Genomic DNA, 22,127 nt, shown 5'->3' with positions numbered 1-22,127 from the left:
CTTTTCACATATTGGTTTCATAAACTCAGAGCTTTGCTCCATTCCTGAGTTTTATTTCAGTTTTGAATTTTTAGTTATGCTGTGACAGTTATCTGGTAGCAGTTTGTTTTTATTGTGTCATAATAAGTTATTTCAGAGCTACATTTACTGACAAAGGGATTACCAAGAAACTAAAAGGGTATGAATCACAAAACAAACTATTGGTGCGGTTTATTATGATATTTACTGTCTATCTGAAGTCAAGTGAGATGCACATCTGTTCTTCCTTACCATTTCAGAGGAATAGCAAATGCAGCATTGCTTAATATTTTTCAAATTGACATTTCCTCTGCAGACTTAAAAGATTTCAAAAGTTATATATTTTAATCCAAGAAAGTGCAAATCAAACTTTGATCTATCTTTTGTTTTTAATTGCTAAAGCCTCAGACACAAATGTATTCAACGGAGAAACAAAGAAATAAGTCACTTTTTAAGAGTTGCAGACCTAAAGCTAACAGGGTCAGCCTGATATCAATGTTGTTGTGCTCTAGAATAAAACTATTAATTCCCAGTACTCATCTGGACAATTTCTGTTCAAACATCCTGCTGTGTCAGTAGGAGTGCCGGCGCCACACCCCTCTCATGACTGCCCGGCTCTGTCTGTGCAGGCCGCGGCTCCGGGCTTCGCTCTGTCCCACCCACTACTGTTGTTTAACTGTCCCCAGCTATCTTTCCTGAACAGCTTGATACTCAACTGGGCTGAACTGTTGTTTGTGTGGAGTATTCATAGACATGTCAGAACTGATATTCTCCCTGCTACAGAGTCTGCTGCTGCAAGGTGATGCATATTAAGAAACAGGTGAAATTAAGACATAATTCTACATGACTGGATAAAATATTTGTAAAATCTGACTGTACAGCAGTAGTGATTGTGTTTCCTGTGGAAGCTGTCATTTTCACAAGTACTCCCCCTTTCTGCACGTGCTCAGTGTGATCTGAAGTGTGTCTGTGTTAGTATATCCGCCTGAAGTGTCAGACAGGCAGAGGCAACTCAAGTGGAAACTCTGACCCAAACAATGTAGGAGTGTCTCGCTTGCCAGTGATCCGGGAAACTGTGTTCACTGTGAAAACATCAGACAAACCCTCTGAAGAGGGATTTCATTCCCAGTTAATTTCTTGACTGTGTCAAAATGAGTTTACAGAGTTTTCTGAATTCCATTCAAACCCACATGTTGGCATTTGCCTGTACTTATATTAAAAAATAATCTGAACTGGATTGAATTAAAGTTTTGTTTCAAGGTAAGACCCCTTCTTGTTTTGTTTATTGTTTTCATCTGTCTAATTTGTTGCTTTTACCAACGTGACTTTCCTCAGCCAAGTCACTTCAGGAGTTTGCAGCTGTCCTACAAAACCTGGAGGATGAAAGGACAAGGATGGTGAGAGACTAAAGCATTGATTACTTTGAATACATATTAGGATATTTCTGTTTTGCTTTTTTCCTTTATTTGACATAAGAAAATCTTTGGTCAAAACATGAAGACCATTCTTCCTTATGTCGTACCATATTCAAATTTACAAGTAAGTTTTGGCCTCTGTGATCTTTATCTACTACACAAAATTTCAGCATAGTCTGACAATTCTGGAATTTATTTTCACGTTCAAATAAGTATTTGATGATATAAAATCTTTAAGAAACCCATCGATAGTATCTTGTGATATTTTGCATTAAATAATTTGTCTCTTTGCTAGATTTTGTTAATATTCTTTGAACTTGAACAGCTCTAGTTTGATAATTATTAATTAAGTTCATATCACACATGCCATAAGATATACTGCCGCTGAATGAGAAACATGTCTGTGTGTGTGTGTGTGTGTGTGTGTGTGTGTGTGTATATCCTTCTATAGATCGAAAACGCCAACGATGTGTTGATTATTCCACTGGAAAGGTTTAGGAAAGAGCAGATCAGTGCAGCCAAGGTAAGAGGAGCAACTGTGTACTATCACAGGACCAGTCCCAGAAATAAAATGGACATACATGAGCTGTGAATGAGTATTGATGTGTCACACTGCCAGTGAAACATTGATCAATAAACCTTTTTTTTGTTGCTCTAGCAGTTGGACAACACACAAAACCTTGATAGAGGTTGTATGCTTTTTAAAATAAATCTCACATAGCTCTCATATTTACAGAAAAATATTTAAAATGTTTCCTGCTTGTGCTTGAAAGGGTAAAGGAAGATGGGAATAAAACTTGCTTATAAAAAAAACTGCAGTAAGAACTGACATAGGTCTTACATACTACTTTTGGTAGAACTTGGACAATATCTGAGAACAGTTCAGACAGACGTGGATCCACTGCTGCCTCTGCCTCACCATTAATCCCATTGTAAAGGGAAAACAAATCTTATATTTCAAGCAGGCATCTTTAATTTGATTTAAAATATGATGAGTATGAACCAAAATACAGTGTTGGTAGCTCCAGACCCAAAAATAGATCAGGGTTGTAAAAACAATCCCAACAATCCCCAAACAGGAGCTTTTTTCAGATTCAACACATTTTTAGTATTACCCTTTCTCTGTGTAGTAAATATGACAGATTATAATCTTCCTTTATTAGGTCATGGTAAGCTTGATCCATGCAGTTAGTAGCTGGAGGACCTAAATAAGCAACGGCACAGATTTCCATAAAACATTGTTCGTAGTCCACTGTTGACCATTCCCTTTGTTTTCAGTCATTGTCTGATGGTGGCACAGTGATCGGATGTACAGTCTCTAGGTCACAATGATAATCCTAGTTAAGCACTAAGCGAACTGGTAAAGTCTTTGTTTGACGCAGTTTGACCTACCGCTGAAGAAACAAATGTGAGGTGAAGGCACAGCTCTAGTTGTACATCCTAACATTATTCCCAGATGAATTTGAGGGTCATGAAAATATTAGTGAAAACTCAAACCAGCATTTGTACAGGATGTGCTGCTGGTAATATGATGCCACTCTTTGTTCTCTTTTAACAATGCTTGAATTAAGTAAATACGTTGAGAATCAACAATGAGCACAAACAAACATGTTGGGTGTAAATTACTGATAACCTATCCCTGCACATTAGACAATCTTCTTGACTTCCTGCTTTTAATGTGTGTTATAAATAACTTTCACCTATGTGTGGCTCTTTGTTTCAACTGTGGTTATTTCAAAGAGCTTTAATTTAGTGTGGTATGTTAAAATTTTGCACCTTTTCACTTATTTTTCTTCTTTTAGCTTTCAGTCTTTTTGTGTAGGAGTTTCCCCAGAATGTTTCAGTTTGTCATGGTAATGTTTATCCATCTCAACTAATTTCTCCAAATCTCTGAGATCATGAGGGCAGCTCTTATCCACACTGAGAATCCCAGAGCATGATGCTTTCTCCACTGTGCTTCACAGTGGGTTTGGTGTTTCATGGTGAAGCACATGTTGCTTTTGTGCCAAACACAGCTTTTGGCACTGTGGCACAAAAGTTCTTGTTGGTTTTCATCAAACCATAACACATTTTGGTAGATTGTAACCAAACTTGAGTGTTTTTTCCAGGGGGAAAAAAAAGGCTTCTGTCCTGCTTCTTTGTCAGGACACATGGGAAACACATCAGATTGTTGTCACATAAATACCACAACCTAGTGGGAAATGGCTGCAGCTCCTGCGGTGTTGCTGTCGGCCTCTTGGCTGCCTCTTTGTCCCAATTGCCCTCAATTGTTTTGAAATTTCATCTGCATGTTTACACAAAAATATATTTAGTGGAATTATTGCAACAGTTTGTTTGGATTTGAAAATTAGGAACCTAGATATCACATAAACTGTCTTTAAGACTTCCCCAACAAAATACCTGCTCAGTAAAATTAGATATATTTTAATTCAGTAAGATAAATAACTGAATGAGGTGAATGCTTGCCTGAAGTGTGATGATGTATTACTAAGCCTTGTGGGATTTCTGTGATTATTTACTTGGCATATTGAATCAGCGGTTTATGCCTTCATTGTAGATGTGATGAGTCAACCTAGTGCTGATGTTGGATTCTGTAAAGAAATATTTCTTGGGCCCTCTTGGGAAAGGTCACAACATCCTCATCTACTGTACCACACTGCCACCTGCTGGGGAAAAATTAATACTTTTTTCTTCATCAAAATTCTTTTTTAAATACAAGTATTGAAAAAGAACAGCAGTCTGCCCTTTAGCTGGTTTTATTGAATTGCAGATGCTTCTTTATCTTTTACATGAAGCATGTGAAGTTTGCAATAAAACCTTTACAGAAGTTGGTTGCAGAGATAGTAATTTCAGACTGAGTCTCTACAGGGAATCAAGGAGGCAGACTTTGAACAGAGGCCTTGATATTTAGAATCGGACTCATCCTTCCTGATGTGCTCTGCAGCTGTTTCCTAATTCCCATCTGGACCAGTGGAAAGACACAGCTGTTTGTTGCTTAGTTTGAACACTTTCCCCCAGTATAATTAAACTCGGTGTCTACACCCAGCTTGTCATCTGACCATGTGCCTTTGTCCATGTGCTGAAATGTTCTATTGTTTGATAAACAGCTGGGCTCCCACGAAGGACAGTCTGAGTCTGAGTCCTGTAAAAAAAAAAAATAAAAAAAATGGACATATTCTATGTTGAAGAAAAAACCTCCAGAAATGTTTAGGCTCTTTGTCATAAAACAGCTGAACAGCTGCTGCTGCTTCATCTTCCTATTTTTATTATTAATATTATTGAGGGTTGTATATATGTCGAGTCGACTGTGCCAATGAAAGATTAGCCAAGTCCTCTTTGCAAATGCCAGAAAGCTTATTCTGTTATTGACTGTTGATTGCTGGTGTTTATTCAGTTGGGTGGTTAAAGTTTGAGGAAACACAACACTCCAACACCAACACAACTGATCCAACTGATCTACTTCTGTTGAGTGGAAAATTGACATATTGGACGAACAAGTTCCATCTGAATTGAGATTATTAAAGTTTCGCTGGTTGCAGAATCTTTTCTTGAGATGGGACTCAGATGGTTTTTAATGGGTACAGCAACTCAAATCTGTGGCTTAATCTGCAAATGCATTTTCTTACAAACATGGTACCATTTAGAGGGAAATATACAAGATTTCCACAGTTATGTTTATAGTGCAGGGAACTTCTTTTGTTGTTGTTACACCTTGTTTGTGTGGCGCTTCTTGAAGCTCTTCCTCTATTGGAAAAGGGCATCATCAATAAAGATATATTGATTGATATATTGATTGAAAGACTGTATTGTGTTGTATTCTGTGTGGCAGGAAGCCAAGAAGAAATATGACAAAGAGACAGAGAAATATTGTGCAGTGCTAGAGAAGCATTTGAGCCTTTCAGCAAAGAAAAAAGAGTCCCATCTACATGAAGTAAGGACATTTGTCTACGTCTGCATCTCTTGAGTTTCTCCTTCTGTCCCTGTGATTTACCACTTGTATGCATCTTATTTTCTGTTTTAGGCGGACAACCAGGTGGATCATGTAAGGCAACATTTCTACGAAGTTTCTCTGGAGTACGTCTTTAAGGTGCAAGAGGTCCAAGAGAGGAAGATGTTTGACTTCGTGGAGCCTGTAAGACAACACTGCATTTTGTTATTTACCTTTAGCTGTTCCTTTAACTTATCTGTTGAATGTTTTGCATTACACCTTGACATGTCTTCTTTTGGTACCAAAAAATGATTGACTTTTAGTTGAGGGCATCTCAGCTGTGGTTTTTGAAGATTTAAAAGAAAGTTGTTGCCCACATTGCCAAGAAAAAGTGTTTTTATTTTTATTTGCCTGCTCATCTTATTCCCTCTTTGTTGTTGTTGGACTTTGGTTCAGCTGTTGGCATTTCTTCAAGGCCTGTTCACCTACTATCATCATGGCTATGAGCTGGCAAAAGACTTCAACCACTTCAAAACTGATCTCACTATCAGCATACAGAATGTAAGAACCCAAAAACAAACATACATGTATTAGACTTTTGTTTAGATGTAGTTGGGACTACGGATCAATTGAAATCCTTTTTGTATTGTTTGTTTCCAGCTGTTTGGTGTCCTGTAAGCAGTTTTTAATTGTTATGCCATAACAAAGCTATATTTGTTCTGAAGTCATGACTGTAAATGTGTAGAATATGCCTATTACCAGGAACTAAATGCTTTGATTGACGTTTCTCTCTCTAAATGCTTTTGAATGTGATTCTGCGTGTGTGAAGTTTCCTGTGGGCATAATTTGATAGAAAACAAATCAGATAATGTTTAATCAGTTTTTGCTTCTTGTACTTGTGCGTACAGACAAGGAACCGTTTTGAGAGCACGAGGTCTGAGGTTGAGAGTCTGATGAGGAAGATGAAGGAGAACCCTCATGAGCACAAGAGTGTCAGCCACCACACCATGGAGGGCTACCTGTTTGTCCTGGAGAAGCGTGAGTAAAAGCCCACCTCGGTTTCTGCTTACAGAAACCACCTCGTATCTGTGACCTGACAGCAGCCAAGGCTTCCTGTGGTTTCCATGGTAGCACATTTTATCCCTGAACCTGGAAATTACTCAGCTTTTTTTGTTTTTGCTGCTATTGTTTTACTTCTGTCCATCTCTGTCTCTTTGAACTTTTCTCTTTATTCCTCCGCCCTCTTGTCCTGTCTGGTGCAATTATTCATCTCAGCTCTTGTTCCTTATTTCTCAGGTTCCTTTGTTTCTACCTGGGTGAAGTACTACTGCACTTACCACCGTGAGCCCAAGAAGTTCGCCATGGTTGTGTTTGACCCCAAATCAGGGGGAAAAATGGTGAGTGTGTCACTCACCAATCAGGGTTCTTGTCCTCATTTTAAACCACAGTCTGCAATTTGTTATGTAATAGACCAACACAGAGTAGCACTTCACTTTGAAGCATAAAAACTTTAGCAATAAATTTTCAGTCAGAAATATAGAGCGTCAATTAATCTGCAGCTTCAGAAAGAGCGAAGTGATTCATCTTTGCTTCACTTTACTTCATCAAGCTAACCTGCATCACCGTGTGAAATGCTTGTTCAGTTGAAATACCTGTTTGTGTGAATGTTATTATTGGACTACATTGATCAGGGTGAGGAGGAGAGTTTCATCCTGAAGTCGTGCACCAGGAGGAAGACAGAGTCCATAGAAAAGAGGTTCTGTTTTGACGTCGAGGCCATGGACAGGTTAGAGTTTGTTGTTTGATCACCTGCTTCACCTTTTTAAATGACAAGATACTGAAACCATTTTCCTTTCACCTACTCATCTGTTATCATTTGGCTTTATTTATACTGACAGGTGGATCTAAAACAACTTGAAATATCATTGAGACATTTATTTATTTTAACAATTTAGTTCAAAAAGTAAAATTATTACATATGCAAACTGAAATAGCTAGTGTTTATTTCTGCTACGTTTAATGGTTTTTGCTCATAGCTGCAAAAACTCAGGATTAAACAAATAAGAAAGGAATATTTTATAATTGTTCACAAATTCTTAAATGATATTAGCTCCATAATTCTGTTAATCTTGCAGTAGTACCTGTTGGCTGTGTACCTTTTTCTACCATACTTTTTCCTTCCACTCAACTCTCCATTAATATCCTTGAATGCAGCACTGTGTGAACAACCTGCTTCAGTAGTAGTGACCGTTTGTGACTTTCCAAACAGTTTTTCACCTGAAATCACAAAAATCATTCACATTTTCTAAGAAACAGAATATTGGGATTCATTATGACCTAGCCTAATGTAATCTAACAAAAGTAAGCACTTAAAAATATTGTTTTGTTGAATCTTTATGAAAGAGTTTTTCATTTTTAACTGATTTGAATAATTAACCTGCTGATGTTCTTATTTATTGAGCTGAACCTGTATATTAGATCAACACAATTTAACAAAGCTGATTCCCAACGTTTGGTTTTGCGGTGTTGTAATTTGCCCCCACAGACACATGAGGGTGCTATTGGCTTAATCAAGAAGAAACCTGGTGGCTCTCTGTCTGCGCTGTCCTTCCTCTAGCTCTTCCACATTTTCCTCTACATTACCTCCTAAAACTCCTTTTGCATTTCTTCCCTTTTAAGTCTTTTTGATTGGTGTTTTCATACTGTTTTTACATTTTACAAAGTATAAATGCTTCTAAAGGAAGAGTCTCTGTCTCTTGTGGCTTAACAACTTTTTAAAAAAAACTTTGGACTGTACAAACTGATAATATAGTTTCCAAGTTTTTCACCTTAAATCTCCACCACTATTAGAACAGGCTGAGAAGGTTTACTTATATAGCTGCAGAGCCTGCAGGATGTGTCTGCTTTCTGGTCAGAGTTCGTCTGGATGAGTGATGTCCTGTATTGGGGCAGTGGATCATGATTGCCGCAGAGCGTGGGAGCAAGAAGAAGATGAATGCTCTCATGCTGACAGAGTGACTAGAGCAGGATCGATTGTGAACTTGTAAGAAGGCAGAGACAGATTTAGCTAATGAGACTGTGTGAGTGACAGAGATGTGAGAATACACAACGAACGCTGCTCCTCTCAGAATGATTCGTCTTCTCTTCGTGGATTAATGAATTCTTGCTAGCTGATGAATATTTCAGGGAACGTACATCATCTGCCTCTGATCCTTTTATGGTGAAAAATCTGATCTGAGCAGCTGATCATCAGATTTCAGCAGATTAGCATCAGAACTCTCAAACGTGCAACAGAACACGTTTTGCAATTGGGGGGGGGAAAAATAAAATTTTCATATTCAAATCAGTCTGAAAGTTTTTTTTAAAGGTGTTTTCTTTTTTTAACTTCTACAGAGTTTTGCAAATAAAATGTCATGATTACAGGTATACTTTACTTATAAGGCATTTGTTCCTATGCAAAATGTGGTATTTGGATGTGCTCTTTCATGTGCATTTGACCAGTACTGGGAAATTTGTTGATCTAACAGCCTCTAACTGAAAATGTTTGCCACTTACCATAAAATTTAAAACGCTAATGTCCCTTGTGTGTGTGTGTGTGCGTGTGTGTGTGTGAGTGCAGACAAGGCATAATCACCATGCAGGCTCTGTCTGAGGAGGATCGCAGGTTGTGGATGGAGGCTATGGACGGTAGAGAACCGGTAGGTTACCATGGTTACTAGTTTGTGCTTATATGACGAAGACAAACAGTGATGGAGACAAAGGAGGAGAGAAGGGGACGTCATGTCCTCTGAGCTTTTGTGCAACTTTTCCACATGTACAACAAATGGTTTAGTTTAGGCTTACAAACTTTACGTTTTGCTACGTTTAACTGTTTTAGTGATGCTCTCTGCGCCCACATTCAGAACCGTTCGTGTCTCGACACCTCCCTCATGTCCGCATGCAAACGGGCAAAGGCAAAGGTAATTGACACCACGCAAGCTGGAACGTGCAGCTGCAGAACTCAGGCGACCCGTCGAAAAATAAAATGTGCTTGTGTTTTTTACCTCATCTGTAAAGCCACCTTTGATGTTCAGACATGTTTGTTTTGTAACTGTTATAGTTTAATCAGTTCAATCTGATTGAGCATTACAGCAGGATAAAGCCACCCTTGAAAAATAAGTTTTTAACATAAGCTTTATTTTCAAATTTTTATCCATTTAGTTTTTCTTTTATGTGAAAAGCTTAGGAATGTTCATTTTATTTTAAAAAGGCTTTAGTTCAGCTGTGCTTATTTGTGTCTATTCAACTTGTTTGTTTCAGTCAATAATGGGAAAAACTTGTAGACATACCCCAAAGGATGTGCAGCTGCAATTGCAGCAGATTATGCTATGTATTGACTCAAGGCAAACCTAAATATAACTGCATGTCACACTTCTTTTTATGTGTATTTATAGAAGTGTTGAAAACCGCACATCATTTATGCCTCACCTCGCAGTTATCCACTGCTTTGTGTTAGTTTGTGATAGTAAATCCCTCTTAAGTACACGGGTGTTTGTGGAAAATGTTCAAGGGGTGTGAAAATGTTTTCAGCACCCTTTGAAACTTGAAAGTTTGAAATTGCTGACTTAAGCCCTTTTTGGACTGACCTTCCCCCATAATGTGGGCAGTGTACACAATAATACCCTCGGAGTACTTTTCAGAACATTTATTCAACACATATTCGCATGGATGTGACCTTACCTCATTACTGTAGATAAACCACTGATTATTTACACAGTTGTTTTCATGAGTCACATTACCACCTCAACCTCTTTTTTGAGATAAAACCAGAAACTGTCAAACTTTTACCGTTGCCTTTGTAAAAAGCAAAACCATTTAAGTGCATAAATACTCAACTTTAAGTGTAAATTACTTTATCAAATAAAAGAAATGTCTTATGAATAAAAGTCCTTTACTTTTGCTATAGATAACACACAAAAGCAATCACTTTCTATTTTTCTGTGCAGATATGGCTAATTGGATTTACAGGGTGTTCTAAAACCAAAATTAAATGTGATGTCTGGATGCATTTTCTCAATAGCATATACATATTAATGCACCAAGAGGGGAGGTTTGCTAGAGAAAGTTTTATTCATGAAAAAGAATAACTTCTTCTAATTGTTCTCTTGTTTTCAGGTGTACAATCTCAACAAAGACAACCAAACTGAAGGCAGTAAGTTGATCAGTTTCAACATTTATTTATACAAATGGTTTGGAGATTAATATATTTGAACTGGAAACACATTTTTAACCTTGATGCAGTGAGATGCTTCTCGTGTCTAAGCAAATGTGTTGAAAAGCACAGTTAGTTCAGTTGTGTCAGTTCAGTCTTTCAGCTGGCCTCAGGGTGCGATTTAAACACGTTCGTCTGAACTCAATGGTTGCTTTGTCCATTTGTCAGAACACATCTGGATTTTGCTCAGTTGTGAACCCTTAAAGTGGAGTTCTTAAATGTACGACAGAGAAAATGTACCCAATTAGCAAAAGTAATGTATTAAAGTAATGTTTTCTTTTTCTTACATACACAAAAACCTCCCTATATACTACACATTCATATAGCTTTAATATAAATTAAAGCTATATATATATGAGGCAAACTGAAAAAAAGTAATGCCATTACTTTAGGGAGAGCAAAGTTTTGGAGTAAAGTAAAATAAAAACATGTGATGTGATGACAGATGGGTGCTTAGGAGTAAAAGAAAATAGGCGACCATTGATGCTTTTCTCCTGTGGGGTTGTTTAATCTGGTCAGGTTTCGGTTCTCAGTTGGAGGAAAACTGAGATAGACAGCCTGCCTGAATATTGCGATTGAACAGATTTTTAATTTTCCTAAAAATATTTAGGAATGCAATTAACTTTTTGCAGATGTCCAACTCTCCGAGTTTGAAATCAAGCTCTTAGCCCAAAAGACAAGCTTGAAAGGAGAAGAAATGTTTTCAAAGTGTATAAAAATCTAAAGTAGGAAGAGCCTGTCGTCATGTATTTTTTTATAAGCTGCTAATCGTTTCATGATCCTTGTTTGCCTCTCATCAACAGTGGCCCAGCTGGATGTTACTGGGTTCAACGTCATGAAAAAATTCATCTACGCTGTGGAAACTCGAGGTATAATGTTAACAGTATATCTGTTTGGTTGATCTCCTGCTTAATTCATGTGGTTTATTTTACTTTTGCATATATTTAGTTGAGATCTGCTTGCCCCAGTTGGCATGGATTTTTTTATTTTATGTTTATTTCAGGAAAGTGCTTCATGTAAAAATCCATTTATAAAATGTTGTTGAGCTCCTAAAGTAGCTCTGAGAAGTCTTAGAAAAGGGATACAACTTTGTAAATCATTACTCCATTATATTTGGTGCACATTATCTATTTACTGAGCCTTTCATCAAGCTGTACCAAAACAGATGTAACTGTCAAACAAAACCAAACAATGAAAACAGATGTCCATGAACCAGTAAACACTGAGGGAATTAATACTGTGGATTTGATCCAGGTATACTAACAGAATGACACTATATATGTAAATAATGGTGTTTCTATTGTTGGAATAACACTTTTATGTACTTAGCGTGGCATCCTTGACTTTGCAAGTCATGTTGAAAAAGTTGAAGTCTGGCACGAATGAAATTGAAGCTACCACCTTATGAGTATACGTCTCTTTGATGTTTCTGGACACTCCTGGCCTTCAGATGTTCCCCTAAAATGTCACAGTAAAGGTCTGCATGTTAAAAATGAAAACAAAAAACAAAAAAAAACACCACCTTATTTCATCCAATGCCCTCAGAGCATCTGTTGCTGCCTTCTTTATGCCTCTTCACTCTTCAGGAGAGACATTCACACTGTGTATGATGATGTCATTTGTTTCTAATTATTTAAGTAAATTCAGTTTGGATGGTGAAATGAGCTGAAATGTACTAATAAAGTAATTTATTACAATCAATTCTGACTGGCCTTCTTTAGATTCATCACAATTTTGCCTTACAATTTTCCCCTCCACATGGGGCAACCCAAGGTGAAGATCAAAGCTGGAAATGGAGTGTGTTTGCTAAATGCTAAGAGATTCAGCTGAAATTGTGTACTTTGACTTCATTACTAAAATATTGAACTCTTCAATATTTTATTGAACCTCTCCAAATTAGTTTGGGAATCAAAGTATGAATATCTGGAGAAGCCCCTCATGCTCACTGTTAGGTACGGTGTAGAGTAAATCATACTGCGGGCCTGTTTCCCTTCCCTAGGCACTAGGGACCTTGTTAGAGCGAATGACATTCTCAGCTCTTGACATTGTTACTCCAATAAATTATATATTTATTTTGTGTTTGTAGGACATTATGGGTGCAACTATTTGTGAAGGTTTCTGTACCTTAAAAGGCAAATTTAACAATAAAATAGAAAAAAATGCAGTTTTTTGTGTTTCAGTTTACTACATGAGATCTACTGAAGAACGGTCAACCTTCCATATACCTTGTTTAATAATTACCTAAAATGTCTGCAGCATGACTTCCTTATTTCATCTCTGCGTCTTCAGGTATTGATGAGCAGGGTCTGTACAGAATCGTTGGCGTAAGCTCCAAAGTACAAAAACTACTGAGCCTGACTATGGGTAAACACTGAAACACACACATAAAAGCATGTACAGATCCATTTCGGGGAAACTGAGTCGTATCTTTGTATTTCAGATCCTAAGACGTGTGCTGATGTGGAGCTGGAGAACCCAGAGTGGGAGATTAAAACAATAACGAGTGCCATCAAGCATTATCTGAGGTGTGTGTGGCAAAAATGGGCTCATTTCATTTATATCTCTTTAATAACTGGACACTCTTTGCTTGATTCATCTCTTAAGGAGACAGGCTATTTCATTTGCTTAATTAGCTGAGTAGATATTGACATGACATCTTCTGTTTTCCAGGATGCTGCCTGCGCCTCTCATGACGTACCAGTACCAGAGGAGTTTCATCAAAGCTGCCAGTAAGTCTCTTCTTATTGTGCACCTCATTTACGTCCTAAATGCTCATAAAAACAGGACAGATAGTTATTAAGATACACAAAGTCCTACAAAGAGCAATCCAGTGGCTGGTTTGTTGCTGATTTCAGATTAAATCCTCTTGAATCGTCCCAGACAGTTTTGGTACGGATTAAGCATGGATTTTGATATTTTCATTGTAATATGTGAGTTTTTTTCCCCTTATTATGTTTTAGGAGATGCTTAGATGAGTTTAAAACACAGCAGCATATGAACCAGCATATGAATGAGATAAATGGGGATTATTTTAGCCTTCTGGTTCTTTTTTTTTATGATGTCTGTGATGCAGATTCCCTCCAGCCTGCGTGTGTGTGTGTGTGCTTGTGCAGATGAGAAGTATACAGATTCAAATTTGACATGAAGGACAAAAGCCACAGGCTGCTGAACGTAATGGTACAAACTAGCTGAAGTCTATTTTTTGGGGTTATTTATTGCAAAAGCCCAACTTAAAAAAAGTATCTGCTTCATACGTAGAGCGCTTATTGAGGGAAAAAAAAAAAACTTGGCTTATTCTGCTTTTTAAAAGATTGATTATCACAACTGTCCAACAGCCAAAGCAATCGTTTCAGCCCAGTGCATTCCTCGCCTGCTGCTGCTGGGATACAAAATAAACTCTTACAAGCAGAGGCTGGTCCACATTTTCTTCCACAAGTCATCAGAACCATCAGATCCGCTTGGATTTTTTTAAAGCATTTTTATAGAAATTTGAAGTGTACAGTCAAGATTTTATCATTTTAATTTGTTGTAAAAAAAATAGTATTGTCATCCACCTGAAGTGATAGATGAAGAAAGGAGAGCGTCAATCAGTGAAGCAGCCTAAAGGTCTGTGGTAGCTCTGGAGGAGCTGCAGCTACAGTGAAATGCCTCAGATAAAGACCTATTTCTGTGTTAGTATGGCTCAGTCACAGTCCAGACCCAAATCCACCTAACATAACCGTTTACTGATGCAGCCCATCCAATATGACTGAGTTTCAGTACAAGCAAAAATATCATCTCTAGGTTGTAGAGACATTCCCTAAAATATTTATTGCTGTTATGGCTGTGAAAGGCAGGTCTGCAAAGTAGTGACTCTACTACTTAGTAGTTAGTTACTAGTAGTAGTTACTAGTAGTAGTAGTTACTTAGTAGTTGACTACAAATGCATGCCACACGTTTCAGATCATTATTTATGAAAAAATAAAAAATAAAATAATTTATCCTAAGACGAAGGTCTGTGGTTGGTAGTCGACAGTATGTGAAAATGTTACAGTGGACATGAATATGTTTCAAATCAGTGCATGTTTATATGCTCTTCTTTCTCATTTTTTTCTTTTTTTTACTTTATTTTTTAAAAAGTAAGATAAAGTGTATTTTATTTTAATTGAGCTTGGCTGAAAAGGATGGGCAGACAGGTCTTCTATGTTTGACTGTTAATCCTTTGGAAAGCTCAGCTGCAATGGGAATGAACTCCAGGAAATAACTCTGTGTCCCTGGCAACACTGCCAGGAAGCAGCTCCATACATAGCCAAGCCAACCAGAGAGAGAATAAAAAGGCTGTTTCTATATGTTTGTCTGTGGTAGGCTTGTGGAGTTTCAGCGATATTTAAATGTGGAACTTTCCTCCACGTAAGGTTTGGAATCGTTGTTGTTTGATTTCCCTATATTGAAATTTTGCACTATTTTTGCAAAGCCTCTGATTATGTTAGATTTTACATGGCATGAATCGGCACATGGAAGAATGCGACTGAGTTCTCATATTTTTTTGTCTCCTGGCTTATCCCAGAAGAAGCAGCAGAGCGCTATGAGGACGCTGTCCTGGTTTGAACTCCCACTGCAGACTCCTCCCTCACTCCTTCTCTCTTTCACATCTCAGCCACTTCCTCCCACCACCACCGCTCATTTTGCTCCTCCTCAAGTTTCCTCTTTGTTTACTCTCATCCTGTGTCAAATATCAGATTTAGACAAAGAAAAATCTGATATTTTTTGTCTCTTTCTTTTTTTTTGAAGTAAAAGAAAGAGACATTGTGGGAACTGGTTTGGTGTAGAAGGAAGGGGAAATGAAGAGGAAGGGGAGGAGGAGTAGAAGGTGTGGTAGGATAGAATCTGACTTCTAATTTCTGTCTTTTGTGCTCACTGACAGGAGAATATCAGTTTATTAACTTTACTGGGTGCCTACATCTGCTTGTAACATGTTTTTCCAATGAACCTTTTAACTTCCTCTGTACACTTTAACTAATATGATTCTTTCCTAATATTTTTCTGTGAGGTTACACTTTTAAACCCTCTAAAACCTAAGCAATCAATTGATGATAGTGTTTTATATTAAATTGAGTGAAGAAATGAGAAATAATACAGTGGCAGTAGAGAACCTCTTGGCAATCAGCTGGTCTAACAAGTTTGGATTTTCCTATTAAACAAATATTAACTGATAGCTATCTTTTAAATCATCGCTTGGTTTCACCTGACAGGTGAAAGGATTTTTATTTTGCTCTTGGCTTTAGAGAATGGGTGAGACACAGTCGATGCTTGATCAAGCGATACCTCTAAAACTGTTGACTGGTGCCTTTAAAACATATTTAAAATGCAGTTGGTGCCTTTAACTCAAATTGAATGTTGTTCTTGACGGTTCTGAGACAGAGAGGTTATGGGACTTTATCTGGAGAATGTTTTGTCAGAGGAATCAGCTCCTCTAAATGGAACAGTTTTTAAAATCAGCTTGGTGGTGCTGATGGCATCAGATGCCATCTGTGTGAGTTGTTAAATAGAAAACGATGGGGGTGTACTTCTTCACTTGCTTGACACCGCTGATGTGCGTTGCCCTTTATTCTCTCCCCTCATGTCAGTTCAGAGCTGAACTCTCTCTATCCACTAATTTGTAAAGCAAATGTCTTCACGCTCTGATGGGAAAGATTTGCATAACTGAGAAACTGTGAACAGGTTGAATTTATTTCTCAAACACTTTCTGTTTTTTTCCCCACACAACTACAGTGCTGCTTTTTGTAGACAGGGCCTCACAAAAAATATTCTTATCCTTTGAACTTTTTAAAAATTTGTCATGACAACAAATGTTAACATAATTTATTAATTTCTAAAAAAATATTCTTGGATCTGTTCACAGTTAAAACCATGTGAAAAAAATAATGACATACCTACAAAGTTCTTATTTTTTCATTAAACAATGTTCATGTGTTGATGTCTGATCTAATTTTCTTTATCTCTGTGACGAAAGGATTTAATTGCATTTAAGAAAAAATAACCAGGCTGGCATTCAGTGGTAGGTTAGGATGTTTCTCCAACATGAGCACAGCCGCAGCACACCAGCAATCTTGAGCTTGAATGACAGCATGCACTAATTGTGGGAAGGATGTGAGCACCATGTACAGAAGCATGATTGACACTGTTAAGACCTTCCTCCTGGCTCTGATTGGTTGTTTCTGAGAGCGGTGTATTTCTGCAAACGGCAGCAGGACCACTGGGACAATACAGACTAACTTTATTTTTTTCACAGATTATCTGTTTCATGTTCCACTATCAGGATATACTAACAGTTTTAACAAATAAGTGAAAAAATAAATATTTACAAACTTTACCTACTGCAGCTTGTAGTGTTCATATTAGTTAATGACAAGTAGGTGTCATATTTTTGATCAAATGACTGCCTGTGTTGACACTGGATGTTTATTAGGACATGTTTAAGATGTCTTGCACTACTCTTCTTATACTCTCAATAATAGTTTTGGTTTATATTTTAGTCTTTGGCTTTTGCAGCATTTGACTTGATGTGGAAATACTTTTAGTGCTAAAGTATGTGAAAGAGGTTTCCAGCCCTGCAGTCGAGTCGGTGTTGCATTACTTCCTGCTGACAGCCAGATCCTTAGGGCTGATCTACTGTGAGCACTCTGTCACCTTTCTATTGACTTACAGCTGTGATGCTTTAATAGCAGGTCTGTCAGCCTTAACCATCAACAAGGCAAAGTCTCCAGCAGCTCAGACCAAAGAGATGAGTGATCTCCAGCAAATTTAATAGGTTACAGTGTTAATGTAAGATTTACAGTGTTAATGTAAGATTTACAGTGTTAATGTAAGATTTACAGTGTTAATGTCCAAATTTCTATGGGTAGTTTTGATATGTGACTTGAATATTTATGCCATTTTGCCAGTTTAATAAATGCAACTTCCATATTTTATATGCATTAATAAACATTCTTTAATGCTAAAACACCTTCACTTTTTTAGCCACTAAAATATTTATACCACATATCAACATCGGCTCAAATTGTCATATTGTTGCATCCCTAATTAATATAAACACAAATCGGGTAATGGTATGAATAATTTTGGATTTAACTTTACATCTATGTGTATCTGCAAATGCTCCTTCTAATTTCTGGTTCAATAAAAAATGTTGCCTGCTTTACTTTTGTTTTTTCAATACAACTCCAGTTTGTAAAACTTTCTTTGAGTATTTCTCACTTCTGACTAACAAATATCTTTTTATTAACAGTGCAGAGTTACATAACAATTCAGTTAAAAACTAAGAATGACAACATATCCTCTTTTTAAGCCGCAATAGCTATGTGATTTTATTTCCTTTTGTGGTCACCATAAAACATAAAAGTGCAACATATGACAGTAACACTGTTGTTAACATATTTACATTGTCAGTCAGTGAGTTAGTTTATTGGTAAATGATCTTAATAAAGAAATGCTCCTATGTGCAACAAATATATTGGGTGAAGCACTGAATGAGTTCATCATATTGTAATATTCCTGGTTCCTGGTCAGCAGCTACATAATTGGTTCATTCCTTTATATATTTTATAAAGTCCTGATGTGTCACGTCTCTTTTTCTCAAAGGAGCTCAGCCATTGCTGTTATATGTGTCTTCCTTCAGAGATGGACAATCCAGAGGCCAGAGTGACAGAGATCCATGCTCTTGTTCACCGATTACCTGAGAAGAACAGACAGATGTTGGAGCTGCTGATGAAACACCTGTCCAAGTAGGTGGAGATAACATACAGGCGGAGATGAGCTGCACTCTGTTACATTTAAATTCTGAACCTGTAATGATACCAGTGATAGTGAACCTGTGTCCTCCAGTCCGTTTGGTGGAGTCCAGAATCTCTTGATTGGTTCTGCCATCAATCCTGGGAAAAAAAAAACTTAGACTCAGTATAATTTCTATGTAGTTTGATGCATTGTGGGTTCTCTCATTAAAAAATTAAAAGACCATCACAAATACAGAGTTTGGTTTCTTACAATACAAAAAATCAGAAATTTAACTTTAATTAAATTTTATATGCAGAGTAGATGCATTGCATGTTGAAGTTCAAGTGGCTTTACTTTAAATTTTCTAATTTGGAAGTTGAAAAATCTGACTTCTGGATACAAAACATTATCAAAATCTAGTCACTGGCCTCTCTGACCACTCCTTATAATTGCTTTTCTCCCTCACCACATAAGCAACATGTTAAATTAATACACTTTAATACTCTGGAGAAATCTATTGAATTATAAATGCATGCATTTATTGATTGCTGTATAATCAAAATGAGCCCCAGCCTAAAAAACAACTCATGGCATGACAATAGTGGCTTATATGTGATTATTCTGCTAAAGTATTCCACTGACATTGTGTATTCAGTCTAAACCTGCATCTAAGCCCAGTGGATTTATCAGGCTTTCCTTCTGGAGCTGCAGCATGATGCAATCTGTGATAAATGGGCCATCATCCATGTTTATACTACCTGTGGGTGAGCGCATGCAGGCCTTTTGGTAGTGAGCATATTTCCACAAGCTTTGTTGGATTATAGCTGTTGATGGCCATCATCATAACCGCTTTATAGATATGGTGTCTGTGTCAGAGCACACCTTTGATCTTTGCATTTTTCTGGTCCTATCAGCCTGCAGATTGACTCCATCATTGCTAAAGATGAGATAGTGTTTATATATGTAAAAGGTCAAATGCATAAATGAGTCTAACCATTTGTAAATCATTGACACAATTCAGTTCAGTCAATGAAAAAGAAATCCAGAAAGGTCAAGGTCATTTCAGTATTTTTCACTATTATTGTGTTAATTTTTAAACCTATTTTTATTGGTAGATTCACTTGCTTTAACTAACTACAGATTGTTTTAATTGTGAAATGTATTGCAGGAGCAAAAACATTCCTTAGACAGAAAACTGCTTTGCCTTTCCCAGTCTTCCTCTCTGCCTTGTCCTTTTCTGACCTGCTGCTTGCAGACAGGCGATGCCCTCCTGTTCTCTGTGCTCTTTCAGCTTTTCTGCAAAGGTCCTTGTCAGGCTGTTGATTTACAGTGGAGTTTTATGACTTTGTGCACGGCGACAGCTGCAGCCGGGGGCATTATCCTTTCATTGCATCAGCCCATCTGTCTGCTCCATTCTCCTGAATGCACCATCTCTTAAGTTTTAGCAGGAAATGTCTTTGAATTATGACCAAGCGCCTACAAAGGAGATTAAAATGCATTGTGACCTTGCAAAATATGTCCCTGGCAAAATAGACAAAATGAAACTTTTATACTTGAAATCACATCAGTAGATTTTAGTTCGAGCATTATGTAATGGCAGTTTGGAGCTTAAGTACATATGCATTCCTAAAATACCAGTGTAAAATATTTACATATGCAAATCAGCTACAATATAAATTAAGCACCAGCAAATAGAGAACTGTATGGGTTGCACAAATAACATAATCAAAGTATAAACAGAGAACCTCAGAGGCTTTCTGTTATTATCTCACCTGGAAACTCTAACTATGGGTCACTGGGGTCTCCAGATCTCAGAGGCCTCTTCGTAGATTCCTCAGCTGAAAAGAATGTTGTCATAATGATGCTTTTATCTTTTTTAGATTTATAAACTTAGAGTGGCATGTTTGCTACTAAGCTGGCTGGCCAAGTAGGCAGCCCAACTAATGCAGCTAATATCATCTTGTAAGCCTCAAAGTGTTGCTCTGAGGAAAGAAGGATGACAGTGTTTTCATCCAATGTTTGTAGAAATAAAGGGAAATTCTGTATTTTTGGTAAGTAATTTTGTAGCTTACTCTTTCACTTACTGAGGTAAAAGCTCTTTTGAACAGACAGTAAGGATCGACACTATGGCTGAAAAACATCTCGATATATTTGCTTTTCATATCAGTCAATATTAATAATTGTCAATATTGATAATTATTGATTCATCTTCTGTTTTAAACAATTCCAAATTGGTGACATGGCCTTTTCCATGTAGCCACAATTGTTTTTTCTCCCTACGATTGGCAAATTATTGTTTCTAGTTTTGAAAAATGCATTTTTTAGCTAATAAATCCAGTCCAAATTTGACCTATTCAAAGGTATGGAAAATTCCCATTATAGTAGGTGTCTTTATGAATAATGTTTTAATCCTTTCACTTTTCAACAACAATGTCATGTTGTTTAAGCAGATGGTTATCTTTTTCTATTTTTATTTATCAAAATTTCTTGGGGGGATTCAAAAACTCACAAGAAGCAGCAGATTTCAGTTCAATAAACAATGACTAGGCATTAGCACAGCACTAAGATATGTCAGTCTTTGTGTAATATATTTGCATTTATTTAAATGTGGTTCTCCTTTTTTGTTGTTCTTCCTTCACAGGGTGGCCAGTCACCACCAGCAGAACCTGATGACTGTCGCCAACCTGGGCGTGGTCTTTGGGCCCACTCTGCTTCGCCCGCAGGAGGAGACGGTCGCAGCCATCATGGACATCAAGTTCCAAAACATTGTAGTGGAAATCCTCATAGAGCACCATGAGAGGGTAAGAGGAGGAGGAGGGCTGTGAGTCCAGGCATGGGCAAAAAAATTGGACACTGAAGATTAAATTTGTATTTTTCCTCATTATTTATTGCACTTATTAGATCTAAATATGCCCATGGTAATTTTAAGTGCACTTTAAAGTCACATGCCTCAAGCTGCTTACGCAGTTCACCATGGCAACAGTATGTCTGCATGAGAGCCTGCCATTGGACACAGTGTTCAGTCAATGAATGGAGCAAACAAGACGCTAGTAAAAGGTTCTTCCACCACATGCATACATGTTGACAGGAGTAAGAGAATGTGTGGTAAACAGATGACTCACACACACATATAACATTTATTTTTACTTACTTCATCCTTTTAAGAGTCAGCAGGTGTAATTTCTGTAAGATGTAACACCAAAATGACGATATGTAACTGAGCAATTAAAAGTTTCAGCAAAAACCCTGTTAGATTTCATCATTGCCACATTCTTAAAAAAAACTGAATATGATGAACTTTGATAAATAATGTAATATATCATTATTTTTCAAAGATTTGAAAGGTCAGGCTCTTTAGGTACTAATTGACTTAGTAATTCCTCTTAGATCTGCAGGTTTAGTAACTCATGGTGGAACCAGCAACAACCTTTTTGCAAAACCTTTTTTGATCAAAGCAGTTTTTTTCTGTGTGAGACATTAGGATGTGGAATTTGAAACTGATCCCAGTCTGGCACATTTTTCGATTAAGACTGAAGGAGTTTCTTAAAGACCAGACTTGAAGTCATGTTTAACAGCCAGCCCATGATGCTGCTATGATGGTCTTTTTTATTGTGATCAGTTTTAACTTTATGTTAGAGTTTATTTTTTGACATTTTGCTTTGCTATGTTGATTTATTGTGTTTTAAATTGTTTTATATAACTAAAAGTCCATCGGGCGATGTGCATTGCAAATTAACTAAGGCTAAAAAGGTTATAGTGTTCT

General features: G+C 37.2%; 1 protein-coding gene across 2 annotated transcripts in view; it reads left to right on the top strand.

The window, feature by feature from the left end:
• The window catches only part of LOC106919272 (rho GTPase-activating protein 26-like), a 69,004-nt gene that overhangs the window by 35,239 nt on the left and 11,638 nt on the right, over nt 1–22,127 (top strand). For both annotated transcript variants that reach the window (XM_088012763.1, XM_014989505.2), the window contains 16 exons: nt 1,354–1,415; nt 1,885–1,956; nt 5,263–5,364; nt 5,455–5,565; nt 5,818–5,922; nt 6,270–6,399; nt 6,658–6,758; nt 7,053–7,147; nt 8,981–9,059; nt 10,516–10,552; nt 11,416–11,481; nt 12,902–12,976; nt 13,053–13,137; nt 13,283–13,341; nt 18,270–18,375; nt 21,006–21,165. In XM_088012763.1, coding sequence (XP_087868889.1) covers nt 1,354–1,415; nt 1,885–1,956; nt 5,263–5,364; nt 5,455–5,565; nt 5,818–5,922; nt 6,270–6,399; nt 6,658–6,758; nt 7,053–7,147; nt 8,981–9,059; nt 10,516–10,552; nt 11,416–11,481; nt 12,902–12,976; nt 13,053–13,137; nt 13,283–13,341; nt 18,270–18,375; nt 21,006–21,165 — 1,445 coding nt within the window. The remainder of the gene's footprint in view (nt 1–1,353; nt 1,416–1,884; nt 1,957–5,262; nt 5,365–5,454; nt 5,566–5,817; nt 5,923–6,269; nt 6,400–6,657; nt 6,759–7,052; nt 7,148–8,980; nt 9,060–10,515; nt 10,553–11,415; nt 11,482–12,901; nt 12,977–13,052; nt 13,138–13,282; nt 13,342–18,269; nt 18,376–21,005; nt 21,166–22,127) is intronic.

Source organism: Poecilia mexicana, unplaced genomic scaffold, assembly GCF_051168715.1.
Source record: "Poecilia mexicana isolate PSO_F unplaced genomic scaffold, ASM5116871v1 scaffold_14, whole genome shotgun sequence".
Taxonomy (NCBI): domain Eukaryota; kingdom Metazoa; phylum Chordata; class Actinopteri; order Cyprinodontiformes; family Poeciliidae; genus Poecilia; species Poecilia mexicana.
This window is presented reverse-complemented; position numbering and strand designations above follow the sequence as displayed.